Source organism: Alexandromys fortis, unplaced genomic scaffold (assembly GCF_014885135.2).
Source record: "Alexandromys fortis isolate MF-2015 unplaced genomic scaffold, M_Fortis_MF-2015_v1.1 scaffold_161, whole genome shotgun sequence".
Lineage (NCBI taxonomy): Eukaryota > Metazoa > Chordata > Mammalia > Rodentia > Cricetidae > Alexandromys > Alexandromys fortis.
In genome coordinates this window covers 1610353-1636234 of record NW_026068073.1, presented here as the reverse complement: position 1 = coordinate 1636234, position 25882 = coordinate 1610353, and the positions used below count along the sequence as shown (strand labels likewise).

At 51.2% G+C, this 25882-nt stretch overlaps 1 protein-coding gene across 4 annotated transcripts in view; it reads right to left on the bottom strand.

Annotated features, from left to right (window-relative positions):
• Positions 1-8510, bottom strand: part of Myh14 (myosin heavy chain 14) — a 58322-nt gene extending 49812 nt beyond the window's left edge. For 2 of the 4 annotated variants that reach the window (XM_050121288.1, XM_050121291.1), the window contains exons 1-2: positions 7051-7189; positions 3358-3753 (exon numbers count right to left, since the gene is read on the bottom strand). In XM_050121288.1, the coding sequence (XP_049977245.1) occupies positions 3358-3750 (393 nt within the window). In that variant the 5' untranslated portion in view covers positions 3751-3753; positions 7051-7189. The other 2 variants (XM_050121290.1, XM_050121289.1) reach the window with 2 other exon arrangements.
• Between the last annotated feature and the right edge of the window lie 17372 nt (positions 8511-25882).

The window sequence follows — 25882 nt, the reverse complement described above, 5'->3', positions numbered from 1 at the left end:
CATTTGGCCTGGCATGAGTGTTACAGACGCTGCTAAGCTAACAGCAGACACGAATCTTCCCAGACTGTCCAGATGTGCTCACAGGCGAAGAGGCACCACAGAGGAGACAAGGCCAAGGAAGGCAGCCTCAGGTCACGAGCCTTGACTTCTTCGATGGACACACAGAGGGAACACATGTGACCTCAAAGCTACACATGAAGCTGTGGAAGCAATCGTGTACATCTGGAACCCCAGAACTCAGGAAACTGGAGCAAGGGGATTGCTGTGGGTTCTGGGCCAGCCTGAGCTACTGACTGAGATTCTATTGTACTCAGAAGAGTACAAGATCAGCAGGAAACACTCAACACCCACGGGGGTGGCTAGATAGCTGAGAACTAGTTAGCCCCTTAGCTAAGTCAGCCAGACAGCTAACTAGCCTAATGCACTGGAGACAGCCGGCTGGACAAACCAGCTAGCTCACCACTCAGAGCACAGCTGCTTATTAGTCAGGCTAGTCAGCCAATGCTGGCTCTCTAGTGGGTACCTGCTCTGCCCTCCCGCCTCACTCTGGCAGGGTGTGGCCACCAGGCTGCCTGGTGCCACCTCTTCAGGAGGGGGCAGGCAGCTGGCCACAAGCGGAAGAACCGGTTAGCCTAGTATCTGTCTCTCTAGTCTCCTGGCTGCTCCCAGAGGTCTCAGGGTGGAGCGGCTGGACCACATTCCCTGGGAGGGTATCTCATGGCCGCTGGCGCCAGAGCCCACTCCCCACGCCAGTCCCTTGGGCCAGACACCACTTGGGTAACACCCAGGATGGAAACCCGAGCTGGCCAACAGGGCCAGGAGAGAAATGGAAGAGGCCTCAGTTCCTAGAGGGTCCATAGAAGGGTCTGGAAGGACTGCCTGGCCTGGAGGGCTCTGGAGACAGGCCTGCTCCTCCCCACCCTCCATGTCTCCACACACAATTTGAGGATATTCCCTTGTCTGGCTTCCTCTAGAAGAGCCTGCCTCATTACAATGGTCCAGGGATTAAGAGAGAATGAATGCCAGCCAGCCAAGGTGGCCCCACCTCCTTCTCCAAACAGCAGTCTGGGATGCTCAAGTTACAGAGCCACCTGGGAGCCAAAGCTGACTGCTCTAACTGTCTATGATGGAAGCCAGAGGCTGAGCTTCCCAGCTGTACATAACTTACAGATAGAACTGACCCCTTAAAGGCTTAGTGAGAGTCATGCCTGGGAGCACAGGCCTGCCATGATAGCTACTCTGGAGACTGAGGCAGGAGGATCAGAAGTTACCATAGGCAACCTAGTGAGAATTTGTCTCAAAGTAAAAAGAGATCCAACGATGTGGTCCGTGGTAGAGCCCTGCCTAGAATCCCCCAGTGAGGGGCTGGGGGTGTGGCTCAGAGGTAGAGCCCTGCCTAGAGTCCCTGGGGGTAAAGCTCATCATGAGCAAGGCTCTGATTTTGATCCCAATAGGGAAAAAGGCCACAAAGTTCAGCCCTGGACAATGGGCTCAAACAGTGACACATTGTCCCATGCTATACGGACCAGAGTTCCTTGCGTAGTCATTCACTCCACCAGTTTCCTCTGCCACTGAAGTCCCAATGAAGGGACCAATCCCCTGGGCTGGCCCTTGGGGGCCTCACTTTCCACTGTTCTAACACCAGTTAGTCACAAGCACATATTGTGCATTGGCCATCAGACAGGAAGGGAGCCGAAATCTCGGTGCTATCAATTTCCTACAGGTTGACCTGAGCAAGCAAGCCCTCTGGGTATCATTGTCTCCATGAATGGAGAACAGAATTGTGTTCCCGCCCAGCATGGCCGAGAGCCTGTCAAAGTCCATGTGGTTTCTGGAAACTCGGCACCCATCTGCAGCACTGTACGTGTTTGGTGGGAGAGCCACCATCAGCTTGCGTTAGGCCAAGCTGCGGGACACAGCCTGGTGTGTGCACGGCTAGGGAGGTACGGTGGGCAACAAGAGTCCCTAGGAAAGGGATTCAGAGCTGAGTCTAGCAGAGAAAGCTATGTGTATCCACAGATTCCTCAGTGACCATGGGCCCTGGGCCCGAGTCACTTAACATTCTGGAATGTCGGTGACATCAACAGTCCCCAGCAAAGAAGCCAGCCAAGAACTCAACAACAGCACTCAGAGCAGGCCCAGGACAGCTTAAGTCCTTGATAAATATTTACAGTCACTATTCTCAGGGTTTTTTTTTTTTTCATTATAGTTGTAACATTCTTTGTTAAACTCTATGATCCTGTTTCCCCCTTTAAATGGAGTTAATCACACCTTAGCTGTCCACGAGACACACCCAACAAGCTTATTTAAGAGGAACAAAAAGCTGTGCCTGTCACTCCCCACCAGCCCGCAGTGCTGTGGCTGTGGGTGTGAAGCAGCAAGCAGGCCTCCGGAGACCTCCTGCATGTCCAACAGGAAGCCAGGATGTGGCACAACTTCCGTGTGCAGTACCCCCACTTAAAGTGCTATGCAGACATCAGAAATGGATCACAGAGCTTGGCAAACCACCTCAATCAACCTGGATATCATCAATCCCATGACATTATTTTGTTTTATTCTGCTGTTTCAGAACAGGATATCACTCTACAACCCAGGTGGCCTCAAAGTCAAATCCTGCCAGAAGGTGTTGAGATGGCTCGGGGAGTAAAGGTGCCTGCCATGGTGACCTGAGTCTGAACCCAAGACTCATGCCTACGAGAGAACCAATCCAGCAAGCTGCGCTCTGACCTCCATACATGCCCCACCCCAAGTAAATAAATGTAACCATTTTTAAAAGATCCTCCTCTCTTCTCTATGCCTGGTTCCATGGCGGTTTTTATTTTTATCTCTTTCTCTTGGTCTTTAGTAAAATGGGGCTAATCAAGGCCACGCCTTGCTGAGCAGAATGAAGTGAACTAATGAAGCCATGTAGGCTCATCAGTCTTGAATGTTCACTGTTTATTATTAAAAAGTGATACAGGGTGCCGGGGGAAGCAGGCTCCAGTCGTTGGATAAAGTACAAGTTGGGCCAGGGCCAGTCTTAGGGTTGCTAGCCGCCATTCCAGCTACGTTAAAGGACGGGCGGCAGCAGCCTAGGTTAGAGGCCAGCCTTGGTTACAACAGAGATCTCATCTTGAGGGAAAAAAAAAAAGTGGCTCAGGGAAGTGGCTCAGCAATAGAAGACTTGCCTAGAATTTCCCAGTGAGGTGGTGGGGGCGTCGCTCAGTGTTGGTGCACCTGTCTAACCTCCTATTCCATAAAAAATAAAGCATTAGAATTATTCACTAGTTGGAGGACAGTCACAGGACTAAGCCACTCCCTGCTAATCCAGGTCAGGTTGGAGACACCTGGCACCCCACGTGGGGGAATGTCACTCACATAAATGAGCCCGGAGTAGTAGCGCTCTCGCAGGTTGTGCAGGACGGATGCCTCGTTGAGGCAGGTGAGCTCAGCCATGTCCTCTGCCTTGCTGAACTTGGGTGGGTTCATGCGCTGGATCTGGTCCCTGGGCAGCCGTAGGCGCCGCCCACTCTCCGCCAGCTCCACTTCCGCCTCCTCCTCTCCTTCATCGCGGAGGGCTGCGGCCTCGAACCCATGTAGTTCTGAGGGCACCCATACCATGCGTCGTGCTGTCCACTCCACCTGTGGCCCTCCAGGGCCGCCCACGTTTGGTGTCCGGGGTGCAAACAGGAACGGCTGGGCCGCCTCAGGCACAGGGCCTGGCCTGGCAGCCACCTTCCTCCCAGACACAGACAGGGTCATTGCGGCCATCGTCTGTGGAAAGAGAGTGGACACATCAGTTGGGACTGTCTTTGGCCACACTGGGACTTAAAGCCCTCCTGCATGCTAGAAAACACCGTACCACTGAGTCACCCCCTCAGTCCTTTTTTCTTTCTTTCCTCTTTTTTTTTGGGGGGGGGGGAGGGATGGTTTTATTTTTTTGAGACAGGGTTTCTCTGTGTAGTCCTGGCTGTCCTGGAACTAGCTCTGTAGACCAGGCTGGCCTCTAACTTACAGAGATCCGCCTGCCTCTGCTTCCTGGGTGCCGGGATTAAAGGCGTGGGCCACCACTGCCTGACTCCTTCTGCTTCAGTTTTACAGTAGACGGAATAAGACTGTGCCACCTGGCCCAGATTTGCTACTTAAAAATTTCATTTCAACTGAATGTGAGGGCCCACGCCTTTAATCCCAGCACTGGGGAGGCAGAGATAAGCAGATCTCTGAGTTCGAGACCAGCCTAGTTTGCAAGTTCCAGGACAGCCAGGGATATACAGAGAAAACCTGTCAAAAATGCAAAAATAATAAACAAACAAATAAATCCATTTATTATGGGTCTGGAGAGACATTTCAGAGGATCTGAGTTCAGTATCTTGTATTGGGTGTTCACAACTACCTGGACTCACCCCTCCCCCCCACATAAAGTAATATAAATAAATCTTCTTGTAAAGGATTTATTATTTGTGTGTGTGTCTGGTGTGTTTGAGTGTGTGTGTGTGTTTGGTGTGTTTGGGTGTGTGTGTCTGGTGTGTTTGGGTGTGTGTGTGTGTTTGGGTGTGTGTTTGGGTGTGTGTGGGTATGTGTTTGGCTGTGTGTGTCTGGTGTGTGTGTGTTTGGCTGTGTTTATATGTCCACATGTATGAAGTTCTCACAGAGGCCAGAAGATGCACTGATTCCCTGGAACTGGAGTGACGGTGTAGATGCTGAGGAACAAGCAGCAGTTCTCTGCAGAGCAATCAGTGCTACAATGTCTATACCACATGCGTGCAGTACCCATGGAGGCCAGAAGAGGCCGGTGGATACTCGGGAACTGTAGTTACAGACTTCAGAACCACCGTGTTGGGTGCTGAACAGAGATCCTTTGCAGGGAGCAGCCAGCGCCCCTAAGCCCCTCCCCTCAAAATGTGCTTACCATAAAATTTTAAATACACTCTTGGCTTGCATTCTGTTTATATTGGACGGTACTATCCTAATCTCAGGAGGCAGATAAAAAGATAAATTGTTACAATCATGTAAATGGTTTAATGGTGACAAACGGCTATCAGAGGTATAGAGCAGGGAGAGGGGGTGCTGGTGCCGAGGCCACGCTTACATTTTACCTGGACTAAGTAGCAAAGCCTTTCCTCCTAAAATAAAGACCTGCATGATCTAAGGGGTGGACTGCTAGGACGATGGGGTAAAAGCAAAGGCCCTGGGGCAGGAATGTGTACCTGTCTGCAGCGCTCCAGTGGAAGGAGCTGCAATGAGGAGAGGGTAGGAGGTGGCAAGGACACTGCCCACTCTAGGGGGCCTAGGCAGGGCCCAGGTCTGATGTCTGTCACCTCTGCACCTACCTGCCCCATAATCACAGGATGGTCGTCCATTCCCATCCTCCCTCTGGCTCCCCCGCACTCTTTCTTACATTCATTCCGCATTCTCAGAGGCACTGGAGGCTCATGAGGTGCAGGCCCCGCCTTTGAGCAGGCCTTAGGGTGCGCTGGGCCCAGCTAAGTCTCGGATTCTTTAAGGAGAGTCCCTGGGGGCAGTCACAGTACCTGGGCGCCTTCCCACCTGCCGGGGTCACTGATGAGGGAATGTCGCGGTTCCAGGGGGTTCAGTTATCTCACAGAGAATGTCCCACACCATCTCTCTTGCAGGAAGTAGACCCTACGGTCCCGTCACCTCCATCCGAAAGCAAAGAGCACCACACCCCATCTTCCACTTCACCCTGTGACCAGGCAACCTGCACCTCCAGCGCACCCCTTGGGAGCATCCACCCAAGCTCTCAGTTTGTTCAAGGGGTTCCTTCCTAATCTTGTCCCCACTAATCTTGGCCCCAGGAGCGTTTCTTACATGTAAACTTCCTCCTACCCCCACCAGTACCAACAGCCAATAGTTCCCAGTCACTGTGGCCCCCGAGCTCAACAAATGGTGAGCCCCAAAGGGCCAAGGATCATCCCAGGCTCCGTGTGGCAAAGATACACCCAGAGCCAAGCCCCATCCCAGGGACTTTACCCCACCCCACCCACCTGCTTCCTCTCCAGGCTGGTGGCCTTTGACCAGAAAGGGTTTGGTGGCTCTGAGCCTCCCCGCCCCATCACTCCCCCTAAGTGCTAGAAGAGCAGGCTCAGCGCCTTAGAGTCAGGGCTCAGGGCCCCGGAGTGGGAGCTGCAGCCCCACTGGTGCCCACTGCAGCCAGGGTTAGAAGTGGGGATGTGGGGTTCCAGCAGGGTAGGCCTAGGACCTGGCCCCAAATGGCTGAGCCCCAGCCACACACCTCTCCCTTAGGCAGCAGGAATGTGGTGCCAGGACTCATTAGTGTCACTTAGGCAGGTGAGAGCACCTGGGAGGGGCAGACAGCGCTGTGTGGAAAAGGAAAGCAGCCAGGGCCCCACCTGCCCGGGCAGGGGCTGGGACAGAACCAAGCTTATGACCTCAGCCTATGGGTGAGATCCCATCCTGCTCCCGCCTCCTCCCTCAGACAGGGGGTCCAGGTCCCAGCTGCCCCTCTCACACACAGGGGTCCGGCTCCCGCCTCCTCCCTCAGACAGGGGGTCCAGGTCCCAGCTGCCCCTCTCACACACAGGGGTCCGGCTCCCTCCTCCTCCCTCAGACACAGGCATCCAGCGTCCTCCCTCAAACACGGGTCCAGGTCCCAGCGTTCTCCCTCAGACACAGGGGTCCAGGTCCAAGCCTCCTCCCTCAGTCACAGGGGTCCAGGTCCAAGCCTCCTCCCTCAGTCACAGGGGTCCAGGTCCAAGCCTCCTCCCTCAGTCACAGGGGTCCTGAGCCCAGTCAGCTCTCCTCCCTGAGGTCCAGGTGTCCAGGTCCCAGCCTCCTCCCTCAGATCAGGTGTCCAGACCCCAGCCCTTCTCCCTCAGACCCAGAGGTCCATGGCCCAGCTTCCTCCCTCAGACCTATGGGTCCTGAACCTCAGTTCTCCTCCTTCAGACACTGGGGCTCATGCTCAGCTTCCTCCTTCTGACTTGAGGTACCCGGCCCATGTACCTCCGGAAGCTCGCAACCTAACCCCCTCTCCTCCTGATCAAGTGTCCTGTGACCTGCCTCCTCTATCCCGTGGACCCCCGAGGCTACCTGGGCGCCTGGCGGTGGAGAGATGGGGAGGCCTTGGAGTCCAGATCCTCTCCAGCACCCAGGTGAGGCCGGCTCTGCGGTCCAGCGAGGGGCGGGGCCTCTCGCGTCAGGAGGCGGGACCCGCCTCTGACATCACCCGACACCTGCCGGGCTGGGCAAGGGGGTTGGGGCCTGGAGCGGCAGCCAGCCAGAGGTAAAACCTGTTGCCAGGTGGGCGGCGGCAGATAAAGGTGAAAGTCCGTCGCAGAGCCAGCCTGCACACGCCTAGGGTTCGAATCCCTCTCCGGCCTTCTGGACCTCCGCTCTCCTCGCTAGGAACGGAGGCTCATGAAATCAATAAAAATCATGTGGGAAAAGGGACCTAGACTGCTGTTTTATCATTTATGACCTCTGAACCTCAGCTTCCTCAACACTGGAAGTGAGGCACCCCAATCCTTAGGTACGATGTCAAAATGCTAAGTCTGCTATGGGGGCTTGGGTCTCTTTAGGGTGAACTCAAGAGGAAGCATAGTGTAGGCGTGTCTGCCAGAAACTTATAGTTTTCTCCTCAGAAGATGTAAAGAGTTTTGACTTACACAATTTATTTTCTTTTTTGTTTTTCTGGTACAGGGTCTTAGGCAGCCTAGGCTGGCCTGGAACTGGTCGTGTAGCTGAGGCTGGTCTCGAACTACTGATTATTACTGTGGTGTTATTTAAAAAAGGGGGGAGCTACATGGCCAGGCACACCAGGTCCCTCCATTCCCCACCACGGCCCAGTCACCCTGTGAAATGGGGACTACAGAAACCACCTCAACTCCATTCTCAGTTACGAATTAAAGTGCCCAAGTCCATTGTGAGGGTGTTCGGATCCGACTTGGCTGTGCGTAGTGGCGCAGTCCTCTCATCCCAGCAGAGAGAGACTCAGGCAGGAAGGTTGGGACTAGAGGTCAGCTTGGTCTACACCGTGAGCTCCAGGCTAGCGAAACTACAGAATGAGAACCCGTCTCAGAAAAATTAACTAAACCAAGTCAAAACAAAACAAACTGGGACACTCAGACAAATACATCCGTCCCAGCCCCTGGTCCTTCCCTCTCTCTCTGGTCCACAGCTATTCCCTCCTATTCACGGTCGTCCGGGGAGCTAGGGACAGGAGACCATGACTCAGGTGTTCTATCACGCAAAGTTCCAAGCACTGCCTCAGTTTCCCTTTCTGCAGAACAGACCGGGTGACTCCTTCAGAGAGGACCCCAGGATCCCTGGCACGCGGTGGAAAGCAGGGCTGGGTGACTGCAACCCCCTCTACCCCTCCTCGACCCCGGGCTCGCTTGCACCCACAGTGAATGCCCCGGCTCACCCCTCCCCGTGGCCCCCAGCACAGTCCGACGGCTCCGGCCTCCCCTGGTCTGGCCGCCCCTGGCACCACCGCCCCGGACGCACTGCGGGGGCCCCGGACACTCACCGGCGCCCAGGGCGGTCCAGAGGCCTCGGCCTGGGCAGAAAAGGGGGAGGGGCCTGCGTGGGACAGCCCCGCCCACAGGTGGGCACCACGGACCAATCAGCACTCGCTGCGGCCCGCTCCGACCCCATCCCCAAGGCTCAGCTCTGTCCAATCAAAAGGAGTGGCTGGTACGCCTTGCCAATCAGAAGTTGGCGAAGCGTGCCAGGCGTGGGAAAAGAACCTGGCCGAGAGTGCGCGGCCGTTGGAGAGGCCCGGGCCTGATGGCCAGCGGGAGGCACCAATAAAGAGGCTCGGGGAGCGGCTGGGAGCCGCTGGTTGAAGGGGACCCGGTGAATGGGCCGCTTTGTGCACAGCCATGAATGGACGCCTTTGTGCGTGCACGGACGGGGCGGTGGGAGGCCGGAATGCCTGGGTCCCCGGGGAGCCGGCGCGCGGACACACACTAAGGAGACGTCGCTTTTGTGGAACGCAGACCGTGAGCAGGCTCTATGCAGGTGGATGACGACTGCATGGGTCAAAATTGTTATTTATTGAGCGCCTGCTGTATGCTCAAAGCTACGTAGAGTGTTTCCACTATATAATGTCCCTGAAGTCTTTAAATTGGGGCTATTGAGAGCTTCATCTTGGGCTGGGACACAGTGGTAAAGGTTTGCCTAGCATTCCCGAAGCCCTGGGTTCCATCCCAGCACTGTGCAAACTGGGCGTGGTGGCACCTGCTAGTCATCCCAGCCCTCGCCCTCTGGCTACCTAAAGGTCACCCTTGCTTCATAAAGAATTCTAGGCCGGCTAAGTTACAGGAGACCCTGTTCTAGAAAATAAAAACCAAACCCCGACCTCGTCTTGAGGATCACATCTATCACCCCAGCATTTGGGGGCGGGGTGACTGTAGTGCGTTTGAGGTCATGGGTTGAAACAAAGCAATTGAGCGATGGAGTGTGATCCTGTCTCTACAGAAAGAAGCCTAAAGATGCTTCAAATCACACTGCTGCAAAAATAAATAAAAAGTAAACAAACAAATACCAAAGGCCCCAAGGCCCTGGCCACATAGCCACACCCCACCCGTCTCCCAGCTGCTTAGCCCCTGCTTTTTCTTAGCCCCTTAAGCACTTGGACCTGCGTGCATACGCTAGTCCTCCCAGTCCTTGTTCCGTGTGTGTGTTTATGCAGTGCATATAGGTGTTTCACCTGCACATATGCACATGTATTATGTACATGCGGTGCTGTTGGAGGCCAGAGGAGGACGTCAGAGTCCCTGGAACTTAAGGCACAGATGACTGCAGGCTGCCATAAGGGTGCTGGGTATTGAACCAGGGTCCTCCAGAGGAGAAGCCAGTGGCTGCAGGCCTGCTCCTTCGTTTCTGAGTCTTGGCCATTCTGGCACTCTGTTGTCCATTTGGAAGTGAGAGCCCAGGCCCCTGTGGCCAGCCAACCTTCCTGCCGCCTAGTGACGCCATCAGCCTGCTCAATCTTCCTAGCAACCAGTGATGTCATCATGTCTTTACTGGCCTGTTAGGTGAGGTAGCATGAGCTCCACTTGCTCAGGAGACATGGGACTGGCTATGTAGAGGAGAATGACTCTCTTCACCTCGTGAATGCTGGGATCGCCAATGTGTGCCACCACACGTGAAGTCATACAGGCTTCCTTCCACTGGGGATTTTCATCTATTAATTAATTAATTAATTAATTAATTTATTATGTATACACTGTTCTGTCTACATGTATGCCTACAGGCCAGAAGAGGGCACCAGACCTCATTATAGATGGTTGTGAGCCACCATGTGGTTGCTGGGAATTGAACTCAGGACCTTTTGGATGATCAAGCAATGCTCTTAACCTCTGAGCCATCTCTCCAGCCCCACTGAGGATTTTCCATACCACTTAAATGTCTGCTCTTATTTAGAGAGAGCACTCACTATTCTAAGCCCTCAAATTAAATCCCACAACATGGACCCCACCAGCGCCATGCAGTTGGTCCTGCTATCGTGCCCATTTTACAGGTGTGGGCACAGAGACCCGGCTGCCTCAGTGAGATCACTTCCTGTCTCCACCGTACCACCAGAGGCAAGGCAAGACCAAAGAATCAATTCCAAAGAAAGCATGCCCTTTCCTCAAAGCCCTCCACACATCGTCCATCACACCAGACAGAATACATGCTTGGGGTAAAGTCACAACCTGTCTCCTAGGAGATCTTGACATACACACACCCGACACCACCTGCGGGTTCTCCCCATCATATTGTGAGCCCCTGGCTGTCTGGGGCTAATCTTCTCCTTATGAAGCTACCTGTCTCAGGGCTTCTATTGTCACAAGAGACACCATGATGGTAGCAACTCTTATAAAGGAAAACCCATTATCTTCATGAGGAGAAGCATGCAGGCAGGCATGATGCTGGAGAGCTAAGAGTTCTACATCAAGATCCACAGGCAGCAAGCAGAGACACTGACACTCTAGGCCTCGCCTGAACTTCAGAGACCTCAAAGCCCACCCTAGTGATGCACTTCCTCCAACAGAGCCACACCCCTCACAGTGCTGCTCGCCATGGGCCTTTGGGGGGGGTCATTTTTGTTCAAACCATCACAGTCCCCATGGGCAGGTAAGCTGCAACAGAGAGGAAAATCAATGGTAAAGAGGAATGGAACACCCAAATATGTGTGGACAGAAAGAAGGAAGGAGAGCATGGATACTTCCTGAATCCCAGCCCTCAGTATGGCCTGAGTCCACAGAACTGAGCAAAAAGGCTGAAAGGTGTGGGTAAGACAAGCAAGGCGCTAAGACATTATACGATAACAAAATATTTTGTGTGGGGTGAAGTTCAGTCGGTAACGAAGTCCTGCCTTCAGTCCCCGGTATCACATAAACTGGGTGGAGTGTCCCATACCCGCAATTCCAGCACTTTGGAGGTGGAGGCAGAAGGATCCAGAGTTCAAGGTTCCATATGACCCCAGTCAGAATGACCATAATCAAGAAAACGAACATCAGGCCAGCAAGATGACTTGCCAGGGGAAAAGGACTTGCCACCAAGCCCCATAAGCTGACTTCAGCCTCCTGAACCCACATCAGGAGGCAAAAACTGGAGAGGCTATGTGTGAGACCAACTTGATCTACATAGTGAGTTCTGGGCCTGGTAGGGCTACACACTGAGACTGTGTCACAAAAACAAATCAGGACTGCCTGATGGTCACAAGGCACTGGCCACCAAGCCTGATAACCCGCGTTCCATTCCTGGGACCCATGAAGTGTAAGGAGAGAAAGGCACCCCATACTGTTCTCTGACCTCTTACACACACCTTGACAACACGCATTCAGTCATGCACACTCATGGGTGGGAATGTCATAATAAGGGACACGGCAGGAAAGCTCAGTTGGGACAGGTGCTGCTGGCAAGCCTGATGACCCGAGTTCAAGCCTAGGGACAGGATCGGCTCCTGAAAATTGTTCTCTGCCCTGCACACATGTGTGTGGGTGTCCTGCACTAACACACCTCTCCACTAATAGTAAACACATTATTGAAAGACTAAAAACAACTCCTATTCCAAGAGATGACACCCTGCTCTGGCCTCTGTGGGCATATGTACTCACATGTACAAATACACCACCCAAGAAGGACACACACATACACTCACATGAACATACACACCACCCACAGGACACACACACTCACACACACACACTCACATGTACATATACACCACCCAAGAAGGACACACACACACACATACACTTACATGTACATACACATCACCCAAGAAGGACACACACATATAAATACACCACCCAAGAAGGACACACACACACTCACATGTACATACACGCCACCCACATGACACACACACATGTACAAATACACCACCCAAGAAGGACACACACACATGTACATGCATACCACCCACAGAAGGACACACACTCACATGTACATACACACCACCACAGGACACACACACAAGAGCAGTGCATGTTCTTTACTCCCAAGTCTTCTCTTCAGCCCTCAAATAAATCTTTTTTTAAGAAACTAAAAATTGGAATTAGAGAGCTATTTCAGCAGTTAAGAGTGATTGATGTTGCAGAGGACCTAGAGCTGTTTGCAGCACCTACAGCAGATAGCGCACAACCACCTGTAACTCCATCCATGTTAGCCAGTGCGCTCTTCTGGCCTTCAAGGGCACAGCACTCCCACGGTGCACATAAACACAGGCAAGGGTACACAATACTCATAACAGGGTCTCCCTACGTAACTCTGGCTGTCTTAGAATTCTCTATCTAGCCTTAAACTCACAGAGATCCACCTGCCTCTGCTTGGATTAAAGGTGTGCATCACTATGCCTGGCTCACATAAAAAAAAATTAAAAACAGGCCAGGCAGTGGTAGCATACACTTTTAATCCCCCCACTCGGGAAGCAGGGGCAAGCGAATCAAGGCCAGCCTGGTCTACAAAGTGAGTTCCAGTACAGCCAGGGCTGTTACACAGAGAAACTTTGTCTAAAAAAACAACAACAACAAAAAAATAAAAACAAATCTAAAAACAAAAAAGTAGAGACTGGAGTGATAGCTAGAGGTTAAGAGCACTAGCTGTTCTTGTAGTGAATCCAGTTTCTATTGTAGCACCCACACGGATGCACACACCCGCATGGATGCACACACCCACATGGATGCACACACCCACATGGATTCACACAACCGCAGAAGTGCACACACCCACACGGATGCACACACCCGCATGGATGCACACACACGGATGCACACACCCATCTGTAACTCCAATTCCAGGGCATTCAATACCTTCTTCTGGTCTCTGCAGGTACCAGGCATATAGGTAGTATACTTTTATACATAAATGTAAAACACATAAAATAATAAAATAATTTTATATGCAGGCAAAATATCCACGAACATAAAATGGCAAGGTATTTTTAAAAATTATAAAAACTATACAAAGTTTAAAAAATTATAAAAACTAAACCAAAATTAGAACTACTACATGATCAGTCCACATGGGAATGTACCCAAAGAACTCTGAGCATTACTCCACAGGGACACCTGCTTGGCCATGCTCACTGCTTCTTTGTCCACAAAAGCCAGGAAGCAGCAGCCGCTTAGATGGCCACCGAGAGATGAATAGATAAGGAGAATGTGCACAGGCAAATGAACCTTTATTTGGTTGTAAAGAGGAACAGGATCATGTCCTCTGCAGGAAGATGGTGGAGCCTGGAAATCAGCATGCTAGAAGAGCTCAGACAGCTTCAAAAGACAAATATTGATGCCAGACTCTAGATTAAAATATATTATAAATAATAATCATACGTGATATGTTTCACTATATATGACACAAAAAAAGGAAGAAGGGGTTCAGACATGGTGGCTCACGCCTGTCATACCTGCACTAGAGAGATGAAGGCAGGAGGACCATCGGGTCGAGGCCAGCCTCAGCTACAAGGAAGTTTTGGGTCAGCCTGGGCTATGTGAGGTAGTGTCTCTAAAAAGAAAAAAAGAAGCTTGGCATCATGGAACCGAGGCAGTCAGATCTCTGAGTTCAAGGCCAGCCTGGTCTACAGAGTGAGTTCTAGGACAGTCAGAGTTTAATAGCGAAACCCTGCCTCAAAAAGGAAAAGGGGAAAAAAAGATGAGCTGAGAAGATGGCTCAGTCAGTAAAGTGAGTGCCATGTGAACATGAAGAACTGAATTTTGGTCCCCAGCACCCAGCCGTAACCAGGTGTAGTGTTGTAAGCCTGCAATTCCAGTGCTGCACGGCAGACCTAGGGGACTCCCTGGGGCTCCCTAGTCAGCCAGGCAAGCCCAATTGGTAAACTCCAGATTCAGTTAGAGACCCTGTCTCAAGCAATGAAGAGAAGGGCAGGTAAGATGGTTCAGCAAGTAAAACTGCCCAGCCTGATGACCCACATGGTGGGAGGAGAGTCAGTCTCTGTGGGGGGAAGGGAGGAACCAGAAAGAGGGCAGAAAACCCAAGAGAGAGTCACAAGGTTGGATATGACATAAGCACATTCCAAACAGTCCTAAAATTATCATAATTAACCAATCCCCTTCCAATTTTAATTTTGAATCTAAAACATAAAAAATAGATACATGAACTGGTAGAGCCCCGGCCCCCAAACCTGGAGCTGAACAAAGAGATAGGAAATCAGGGATGGAAAGGCTGCCCATGGGGAAGAGACTTTTGAGTGGGCACAAAAACTGGGGGACCCTGGATTCCACAGAGCAAAGAGAGAGCTGGGCTGCAGTGTCCCAGGGCTGCCTTGTAATTCCACCTGGGTATTTTCTCTGTGGCAAAGGCTCAGACGGTGCCAGCATTATTTTTGGTCACTGTTGTGTTGGCTGTAGTTCTGGTCTGTGTGACTCTGAGTTGGAAGTAGCTCAGGACCAGAGAGAGTTGGCAGCCTCCCGTGATTTGTGGACAAGGCTCTGTTCTGCAAAGAGAAATACTTGCAGAGTGCCTACTGTGTGCTGGCTCTTGTTCCGGTTTGGGACTGGCCAGAGCTGGCTAGATCTCCCGCACAGTGCTAGACAGTAGAGACTTCTCTGCCTTACCAAGGCCTGGGCTATAAACTGCCCAGTTCCACCCTTGAAACCTGACAACAGGTGGAGGTAAGAGGTAAATGTATGGGTGAGGCCATGTCCTAATAAAGCTTTATTAACACATACAGAATGATTGGCCCTCAGGCTGTGGGTTGGAAAGTCCAGTCTTGGACTCTCAGATGATGACAGGCGTAAAGATTTGTTAATCTGACTACCCAGGAGGCATCAAGATGCAGGTCACATCTTGTTTATCTCCCACTCTGGATCCATATTGCCTGGTTACACCGAGAGAACCAGCAGGGTTTTCACTGGGGCTATCAAGTGCTGTCTGCTACCCCTTGCCTTCTCTGGTCTCAGCCCTACCCTTTCTGTACTAGCTAGCGCTTGTCAACTTGAGCCACATGGGAAGAGGGAACTTCAGTTGTGTGGTTGTGGCTGTCACAGGGGTCTGTGGGGCATCTTTTTGATTGACGATTGCTAAGGGAGGGCCCCAGCCCACCGAGGGTGGTGCTACGCTCGGAAGGTGGTCCTGAGTTGTATAAAAAACCAGGGTGAGCAAGCCATGGGGAGCAATCCAGTAAGCGGCACCCTTCATGGCCTCTACATCAGCTCCTGTCCCGATTTCCCTGTGTGAGGGAGCCTCTCCTCCCCCAGGTTGTTTTGGGTCGGTGTGTAACAGAAAGTGAACTACATCTCGTGCCCCACTCTAGCCCCTCTGGCCTCTCCAGTTCCTCACACACCAGGCCTCCGTCCCCGCCTTCTCCACCCAGGATGTGCCCATTCCTTCCTTTTCCAGCGGAGTTTTCCCCGAGGACCTGCACATTCAAGAGGACCCAATACCCATCTCCCTGGTCTTATTTTTGTGGTTCAGCTGGTTTGGTTTAATGAGAGAGTCTCGCATAGCTAGGCTGGCCTTGAACTTTCTATGTACGACCTTGAAATTCTTATCCTCCTGCCTCCACCTCCTAGGTGCTGAACTAACAGGCTGGTTGGGACCATGGTACTAAAGGATCTGATGTCAAGTTCTCAGAGTCGAAAGGTGTGCACTTCACCAATTAAGCCTCTCCCAGCACCACTTCTCTTTTTATTAAAACATTTTTAATAGAAGGATCCTTTTAATAGGAGGCAGAAGGATCAAAAGTTCCAAGCCAGCCTGGGCTACAAAGTAGGATCAAAAAATCAAATATCAGACAAATAAAAAGGAAAACAAAGCCCAAAGCAGCCTCCATCAATGGAGCAGCAACCTGTGCAGGCACTCCGTCACCCCAGCTGTGCAGGCAGGTATTCCATCACCCCAGCTGTGCAGGCAGACACTCCATCACCCCAGCTGTGCAGGCAGACACTCCGTCACCCCAGCTGTGCAGGCAAGTATTCCGTCACCCCAGCTGTGCAGGCAAGTATTCTGTCACCCCAGCTGTGCAGGCAGACACTCCGTCACCCCAGCTGTGCAGGCAGACACTCCGTCACCCCAGCTGTGCAGGCACTCCGTCACCCCAGCTGTGCAGGCAGACACTCCGTCACCCCAGCTGTGCAGGCAGGCACTCCATCAACCCAGCTGTGCAGGCAGGCACTCCATCATCCCAGCTGTGCAGGCTCTCTGTCAAACCAGCTGTGCAAGGCAGGCACTCCATTGTCCCAGCTGTGCAGACACTCCATCAACCCAGCTGTGCAGACAGACACTCCATCATCCCAGCTGTGCAGACAGACACTCCATCATCCCAGCTGTGCAGACAGTCACTCCATCATCCCAGCTGTGCAGGCAGGCACTCCATTACCCCAGCTGTGCAGGCAGGCACTCCATCATCCCAGCTGTGCAGGCACTCATACTTTAGTGTGGATTTTTTGTTGAGTGTCTACTGTCTTAGGTAGAGCAAGCTGATTATAACCATCCTTTACTAGGAGATTCTGAGTGCAGGCACTGTCTTAGATATTTTATATCCTGGAGCTAGCTCACTGGGAGCTCACGGCCGCTCTGAGGCTAGTGCTACAGACTCCTCTATCACAGGAGACAAGGATACTGGTGAAGCATAAGGCATGTTTAAGCCTCCTGAGGTGCAGTGGCAGGGCCAGCTTAGAAACCAGAAAGTCCCAAGGTTCCTCTAGCTCTGCCCCTAGAGGAGGGGACCCAGAGCAGGTTGACAGTGGTAGCCTGGTAGCCTGTGGGTGTACAATCCCAGCCCCCTGAACCCCCCCCCCAGAGCGGTCAGGATGGGTAGCTCTGGTCAGGGCCTGGAGAGTCTGCATCTCAGCACACTTCTGGGTACCACGGCCTCACTGACCCCTCCAAAAACAACCTGAAACTTAGTGGTTTTTAAAGTTTTTTTAAAAAATATATGTGGTGCTTTTCCTGCACGACTATCTGCTCACTATACACTGTGGAGGCCAGAGAGGCTTACAGACCCTCCGGGACTGGAGTTATAGATAGATGCGAGCCATGTGGGTCCTGGGAGCCATACTTGGATCCTCTGGGAGAGTGGCGGGTGCTCTGAAGCACTAAGAACTCGCCCTAGTCCCTTATTTAGTTTTGCATTGCTTTTCCTTGTTCATGTGTGTGCACATGTTCGTGAGGCACCTGCCTCTAGCCAGTCTGTTCTCTCCTTTCACCCTGTGGGTCCTGGGGACCGAACTCAGGTTGTCAGGTTTGGAGGCAAGCACCTCTACCTGCTGAGTCCTCTTTCTGGCCCCAGCTGAAATATAAATGGCCTTACTCATTGAAAATATTAGGAGGCAGTCAAGAGCCACACTCAGAGGGATGGAAGAGCAGCAGCCCCTAGTCTGGTGCCTGGAGAGCAGGGAACTATCACTCGAGCACACTAACCACTGCAGGAATAGATACAACCATGAGAGCGAGCTGCTTCTGGAGAGACTAGGGTGTTTATCTCAGGAGTAAATTAATTGCCTCTGAGCAGACTATGTATGGATACTGTAGGCTAACAATCACAGGAGTGGATAAGCCATCTTGGGGGTAGTTATCCTGCATAAAGACTGCTTACTTCGAGAACTTGGATACTTATGCTAAAGTGGATCAGGAGTTGTCATCTCCTGAGAGCAGGCTAGACCATGAGGGAGGAGCCATCTCCTGAGAGCAGGCTAGACCATGAGGGAGGAGCCATCTCCTGAGAGCAGGCTAGACCATCAGGGAGGAGTCATCTCCCGAGAGCAGGCTAGCCCACGAGAGAGTTGCCATACTACAAACACAGCTTGTTCTAGCACACCTTGGCTCCTGTGTGGAGCGCTGTGCACGACTGTGCATACAATGACATCACTGAAACCCAGTGCCTAGATACTGGGCTTCCTGCTTTCCGGAACTACGTGAAGAAAACCTTTCTGTTTGACTCGCTCAGCCTCTGTGTGACCGTGCATTATGGCAAAAGAAAAGGAACCAAGACCCTGGAGTCTTAGAACTCAAGCCCTTCCTATGACTCTCAATGCTTCTTAAACACCTCAGCCCCTACGCCCACCCATCAGCAAACACCTCACAGGTGACCTTCACCATGCAGCCACACCCAGGCCCTGCTTGTCCGTTCGCTCAACATCTACCCTCCAGTCCACTCTCGCCTCCTGTAACTGCCTTTGACCACATATGTCTGTTCCCTACACGACAGTCAGAGTTGTCTTGTTAGAACCCAGGTCACCTCACACCCTAATTGCTCACAGTCCTCCTGCTATTCCTGTCACCCCCAGAGTCTTCAGTCAGTCCCTAGGGCCCTGCTAGCAATGGCCCACTGTGCCTCTTCAAGTAACCTCTTCCATCTTCCCCCTCAGCAGCTCTACTGTGAGTACAGCGGCTCCTTGCAGTTCCTCCTCACACACACATCCCCAACACAGGGCCTTATGTTGCTGTTCCCTCCCCAGCATCCCTGTGGCTCACTCCTGATTCACTCATTCCTCGCCTTAAGACCACGTGATGCTTGGTTTATAACCACAAACTAGACCACGTAAGCAGAGCTCCCAGCTGAGGAGGTCTGCAGGGGGACTGTCTTCCTTGCTAACTAGTGTAGGAAGACCCGCCCATTATGGGTGGTGCTAGTCCCTAGGCAGGGAGCCCTTCTTGAACTGCTAGTGACGTAAACAAGCATGGGTACATTGGTTTCTGCTTTTGACCTAGATGCTTGAGTTTCTGACTCAACTTCCCTGCAATAGTGGACTGTAACTTGGAATGGTTAAGCAAAAAACCTCTGCTGTTTGTTTGTTTGTTTGTTTGCTTTTTCAAGACTGGATCTCTCTGTGTAGACCTGGCTGTCCTGGAACTCAACCCGTAGACCAGGCTGGCTTCAAACTCAGACATCCACCTGCCTCTGCCTCTGGAGTACTGGGATTAAAGGCGTGCGCCATCCCAATCTCTGTAGCTCTTTGTCAGGATGTTTTATTAGTTATGAGCAGAGAGAAACAGATGCGAATGTTTTCTTATTCATCCGTGCACAGTGCCCATAGAGGCCAGAAGAGGCCTTGGATCCGCTGGGTCTAGACTTATAGCAGTTGTGAGCTGGCCATGGAGCCCCCAAGATCTGGCTGTCTCTGCTCCCCACACTGGAGTTGCCCCGTACAGGGACTACAGGCACAAACTGCCATGCCCAGCTTTGCCCATGGGTACTGGGGATCAAGTCTTCACACATTTCAAACACTAAGCCCCCGTTAGGGGTTTGCTCATGGAAATAGGATATATGTATATACATACAAAATTCTGGCTCCTCCCTAGGAAATGGCATATTTGACACAGGAATTTTATTTATTTTATTTTTATTTATTTATTATTTTTTATAATCAAAAGACATTTTTTAGCCTTTTGCATGTGCTGGTATTTTTCCCCACTCATGCCTTGGCAGGAACCAAGGCAATGACACCAAGCACCTACTTAGACACAGGAATTTTAATTTGTTCTTCCTGTTTAGCGACACGCCTTGAGGGAGTTTTCACAGTCACCTTCATCTCTTTCACACTCTGAGACCTCTGTCCCTGGGCATCAGCGTCTCTCACCTGAGGGGAGCTGGGAGTGGCTTTCCAGATGCCATTTCCTTTACAAAACACCCCATGTCCTGCGTCCTTGTACACGGAATGAGACCAGCGAGGGCCAAAGAGCACAGGCAGTTAAGATCTTAAACGGTGTTGTTTAACTGCTGCCCACAATATTGTCTCATTCTGGCCAAGAAAAGAAAAAATAAAACAGTCATTGGGCCAATCAGTCTGGAGAGGCTCCGCCCCTCAGGAGGTTCACCTGCCATTCTAGTCCTCTATGTCCCAGGGACACACCATGGACTGTTGGCCCTTGGGGCTGGCTGTCCCCTCCTCCACCCTTCTCTGTGGCGGGGATGTTGCTAAGGTTTCAAAATCCACCACAAACAATGGGAGGCAACGAGAGTATGAACTATGCACACGCTCCAATGTGGCAACGCCACAGCCATGGGAGGACTCGGGGACACTGCCCGTGGGTGAGGAAGCAGCTCGGGGAGCTGAGAAAACAGATGTCACATGTGAGGCATACACCTGTCATCCCAGCACTAGAGGTGGCGGCAGGAAGATCGAGTTTGAAGCTGACCGTAGTCTACAGAGTAAGTCTGAGGTCAGCGTGGACAGTCAGTGACCTTGTCTCAGGAAACACGAAACAATAAGCTTTGCTTTCCATTATCCAGAAGCAGTCAGCCATAAGTTGGACATTTGTCAAATGATGTCATGCTAGCTCCTTGGGAGGGTGAAGCAGGAGCATCATAAGTTTGACTCCTGCCTCGACTACAGAGAAAACCCAAGGTCAGGGCAACTTAGTGAGACCCTGCCTCAAAACAGAAAGTATAAAGCAGGCTTGGGGCCTAGTTCAGCAGTAGAGCCCCTGCCTAGAATCCCCCAGTGAGGGGCTGGGGTGTGGCTCAGTGGTAGAGCCCCTGCCTAGAATCCCCCAGTGAGGGGCTGCGGTGTGGCTCAGTGGTAGACTCCTGGCTTTCATACCAGAGGCTTTGGATTCTGTCTCTAACCTTCTACAGTGAATGAGTGAAGAACAGAAAGAGTTGGAATCACACGTAGTTACCCGGAGACTTCTTGAAAACGTACTGTCAAATGCAAACTATATGAAACTGAGCAGAGTCTGTAGCTCACGCCTAAGGATGGAATAACGGACAGCAGCTGTGGACACAGGAAACTGCCGGTCACCCTCTGGCTCCAGCCCACCTGTGGTTCCTTCCCGGTTGCTCCAAGTGCTGTACCACCTCCAGGCTCAGGAGAGTCACAGCCTCAGAAACTAAGCCTGGTGCCCTCCTGAAACAGCTCTCTCCCTATCTGTCTCTGGTTTTTTCTTCTCAAAAATGTCTCGTGTTAGTCCTGCCTTTGAACTCCCCACGCAGGCAACAATGACCTTGAACTCCTGATCCCCCTGCCTCCACCTCCCTAACACTGAGAAGACTGGCGTGCATGCCCAGAACGTATTCTATGCCGTGTTGGAAAAGGAACCCAGGGTTTTGAGCATGTTAGGCAGGCACCCTACCAACTGAGCCAGCCCTGGCCTTTCATTAAGTTTCAGTGTGAAATTTTCAGCCCCTTCCCTTCCCTTGTGCTCCTCTCCTATTCCTCCGGACCGCCTCTCCCATCCCCCTGGACCACTCTCCCATCCCTCTGGACCACTCTCCCATCCCTCTGGACCATTCCCCCATCCCTCTGGACCACCTCTCCCATCCCTCTGGACCACTCTCCCATCCCTCTGGACCATTCCCCCATCCCTCTGGACCACTCTCCCATTCCTCTGGACCACTCTCCCATTCCTCTGGACCACTCTCCCATCCCTCTGGACCACCTCTCCCATCCCTCTGGACCACCTCTCCCATCCCTCTGGACTGCTCCCCCACCTCAGTGGTTCCCCTTTGGCTTTCACACCTTTTCAAAGTTTAGGTTCTGTGTATGATGAAAACCATTTTGTATTTGTCTGTCTTTTGTATATGAGTCTTTGCCTGTTTGCACGCCCGTGTACCACCTGCATGTCTGGTGCCTGCAAAAGCCAGAAGAGGGAGTCGGATCTCCTAAAACCAGAATTACAGATGGTGTGAGCCACCATGTGGGAACCAAACCCGAGTCCTCTACAAGAGCAGTGAGTGTGTTTTAACACTGTGCTGTCTCCCCAGCCCTTGTGTGTGTGAGTGTTTGTGTGTGTGAGTGTGTGTGAGGGGGTCAGAGGATAACTGAGTGGAGTCGGCTCTCTCTTCCCATCTTTATGTGGGTCCTGGGGATAAAATTCAGGTCACCGGGCTGTGCTGCAAGCATCTTAACCCATTGAGCCTTCTTGCTGACCCTTAAATTTAAATGAATTAAAACGAAATGAAATGAAAGATTGCAGCCAGGTATACTGGCACACACCTTTAGTCCCAGTAAACTTGGGCAGGAGGTCTCACCTAGGGAGTTCCAGGCCCGCGGAGGGGGAGGGGAGGCATTGACTGATAGTTCCCAGTCGCACCAACCACATTATTATGTTACCACAGCCTCACAAGGCTGCTGGCCACCATGTTGGCAGAATGGTCACTCTACATTTCTATCCTCATGGAAGGTTCCACAAGTTTGAGGCAGGATTGGGGAAAACGGGAGGGGGAGTGGACCTGTCCTTACAGTGACCACTTTCCCCTGAGAAGACAGAGATGAAACCATGGCCTTCCCACAATGGGGTGGGGCAAGGACCAGGAGTGAATGAGATTAACCAGTCAGGGTGGAGATGGCTGCCTGCCCAGTAATGAGTGTTTACTGCCAGGCACCTGCCTGTCCCAACCCCACAGCCTCCTCTTCTTCTCCAGACTGCAAAGGCATTAACCCTTTGAGCTCTGGTCCGGGCCCCAGCCATCTCTGGGACAATCTCTCTGAAGTGCATGCTGTGGAGATATGAACCTGCCCATTCCGCTCCAGTGCCCTTGTCACCCTGGCAGCTAGTGGTCTGGCTGCAAGTGCACCATGTCTCGGCCTGCTCTCTCAGCCCAGCCCAACAAACTGCTGACCTGCTGCTGCTGCTCCCTCCCCACTCCTCACAGCTTCAGATCAAGACTCTTCCTGCTGCTTCAGGCCTCCAGATCCTCCCTCCTGCCCTGCCTCCACTCTCAAGTCTTTCTATACCCAGGATGGAGCCTGCCTTGTGGATCCAGCCTCCTATAGATTCCCAGTATCCGGCACTACCTTGAAATTCCTCTTGATGTTGGGACATGCCAGACTCTTCCTCCTCCCCCCAACCTTCAGCACCGTTACCCTCCCCCATGACTCTTCTGAGCCTCTGCACCAGGTCCTGGTCATACTCCTGCCTCTGCACCAGGCCCTGGTCATACTCTGGCCTCTGCACCAGGTCCTGGTCATACTCCTGCCTCTGCACCAGGCCCTGGTCACACTCTGGCCTCTGCACCAGGCCCTGGTCACACTCTGGCCTCTGCACCAGGCCCTGGTCACACTCCTGCCTCTGCACCAGGCCCTGGTCACACTCTGGCCTCTGCACCAGGCCCTGATCACACTCTGGCCTCTGCACCAGGCCCTGGTCATACTCTGGTCTCTGCACCAGGCCCTGGTCATACTCTGGCCTCTGCACCAGGCCCTGGTCACACTCTGGCCTCTGCACCAGGTCCTTTTTACACTCTGGCCTCTGCACCAGGTCCTGCTCACACACCGGCCTCTGCACAGCTTAGATTCTTAAGCGCTTAGTGATTTAAAGGCGCAAAACAAAGTGCTCCTGGATAGTAAAAAAAATTGCAGATTCACAATAGAACAGATTTCAGACATAAAAGACCTTTATGGATCACGTGTTGGATGAATGTATGTAGGCTTGGGAGAGAGAAGAAAAAGAATATAGAAAATAAAGTTAATGGTTTAAAAAAAAGGGTAAAGTCTTTAAAGAGACAGAGTACAGATAGTTATAGATTAAGAGAAATAAAGTAAAAATAAGCCACGCAAAAACGGAAAATTCACAGAGAGTCTGGATTATGTACATTGTGTTTTCTTTAAAATTTTTGACTGTGAAGGAGCTAAGTACAGAGAGACATTTCATTATATGGGCTGCTAAGCTGAACCTGCACATATGTTCTAAAGGTATCTTGACTTCGGAATTTGGGTCTAAGGATATGATGCTTTGGAAAGGGTCTTCTTTTGTTTTCACAGAGGATCAGACCCTGTGGATTGCATTTATCCCAAATGGTATGGTAGACCTCGCCCTCCTGAAAGGTTGCTGTGAACACCCTCAAAAAATTACTTTGCTCAACTGCCGACTGAGATGAACCTAGCTGACAGGTTATCTCATAAAAGACCTGAATAACAGTGCCCCCATTCAGCAGGAAGCAGTTTGGAGAGAAAAAACTGTGCCCATGTTCCCAAATATTGTTTATAAATGTTCTTTTACATTTAAAGGGGGATATGATATAGATATGAATAATTTGCATTGGTATGGATTTTAAGGTCAATATTGTTATATGTATATGTATTTCTGATCTTGATTAAGGTATTGTGATTGTGTAGTTCATTTAAAATGTAATGTATAATTAGGAAATATAGGTTGCTAATGGATAATCATCGATGATAGTAAAGCTTGTAGTCATGTTAGTTAGATTTTCTAGATATATAGAGATATATTTCAGTTAGATAGGCATTCTTCATATCTTTCAAAGACTGAAGAATATGGCATTTTAAATGTTTTAATAACTTAGGGCTTTTCATGACGATGAGACACATCTGCTCCTGGCAGCACCAATCTACTTTTAGAGGAAGATGGGCATCGAAAAGGATCCTTATGGAGTTTGATAGCCATTTGGGCAAGACACTGCTCTTGCCTGGACTGATGCATGAACTGGACACAGAGAACCTGCAGAGAGAGGACTGCTGAACTTGCCTAAGGGTGAGATGGTCTTTCAGGATTCCTGACTCATGAAAGAGTCTGCGAGACATTCTGCAGGACACAGCAGAAAGTGACTGAACTGTCTTTGAAATTTCCTGCTTCATGGAAATGTCTGCTGGAAACTATGGGCCTGTAGGCCGAAGATAGATGCCTCAACGGTACAGAGGAACTTTGAATGACTGTCCAGGCAGCGAGATATCTCTGTCATTTCTAGAGCTTTGGATTTCTTGTTTGCTTAGGTAATATTATATCCTTCTGGAATCTTTGATGGAATTGAAGAATGGTTAGTTATAGTTATAGTTTTCCATTATTATTATAAAGATAAAATAGATATAAATATTGTAACTGTGATTCTTGCTTAATAACTGTTTTGCTATATGTAATTTTACTATGTTAAAGTTAAAGCCTTTCTTTTTTGTTTAAACAGAAAAAGGGGAAATGATGGAGAAGGGTCATCTTTCTATCTGTTGTTTCATTGGTTAAGTAATAAAGAAACTGCTTAGCCTCTTATAGGGTAGAATTTAGATACGCGGAGTAAACAGAACAGAATGCTGGGAGAAAGAAGCTGAGTCAGTGAGTCACCATGATTCTCCTACCGGACACAGACACAGGTTAAGATCTTCCCTGGTAAGCCACCTCGTGGGCTACACAGATTATTAGAAATGGGTTAGGTCAATATGTAATAGCTAGCCAATAAGAGGCTGGAACTAATGGGCTAGGCAGTGTTTAAAAGAATACAGTTTCCGTGTAATTATTTCGGGGCATAAGCTAGCCGTGTGGGCGGCCTGGTGCCGGGGACGCAGCCTCGCCGCTCCTATTACAACAGAGTCTGGCCTCTGTACCAGGTCCTGGTCACACTCTGGCCTCTGCACCAGGTCTGCTCACACTACTGCCTCTGCACCAGGCCCTGGTCATACTCTGGCCTCTGCACCAGGCCCTGGTCATACTCTGGCCTCTGCACCAGGCCCTGGTCACACTCCGGCCTTTGCACCAGCCCTAGTCACACACTGGCCTCTCTCTGCTGTTAGTTCCC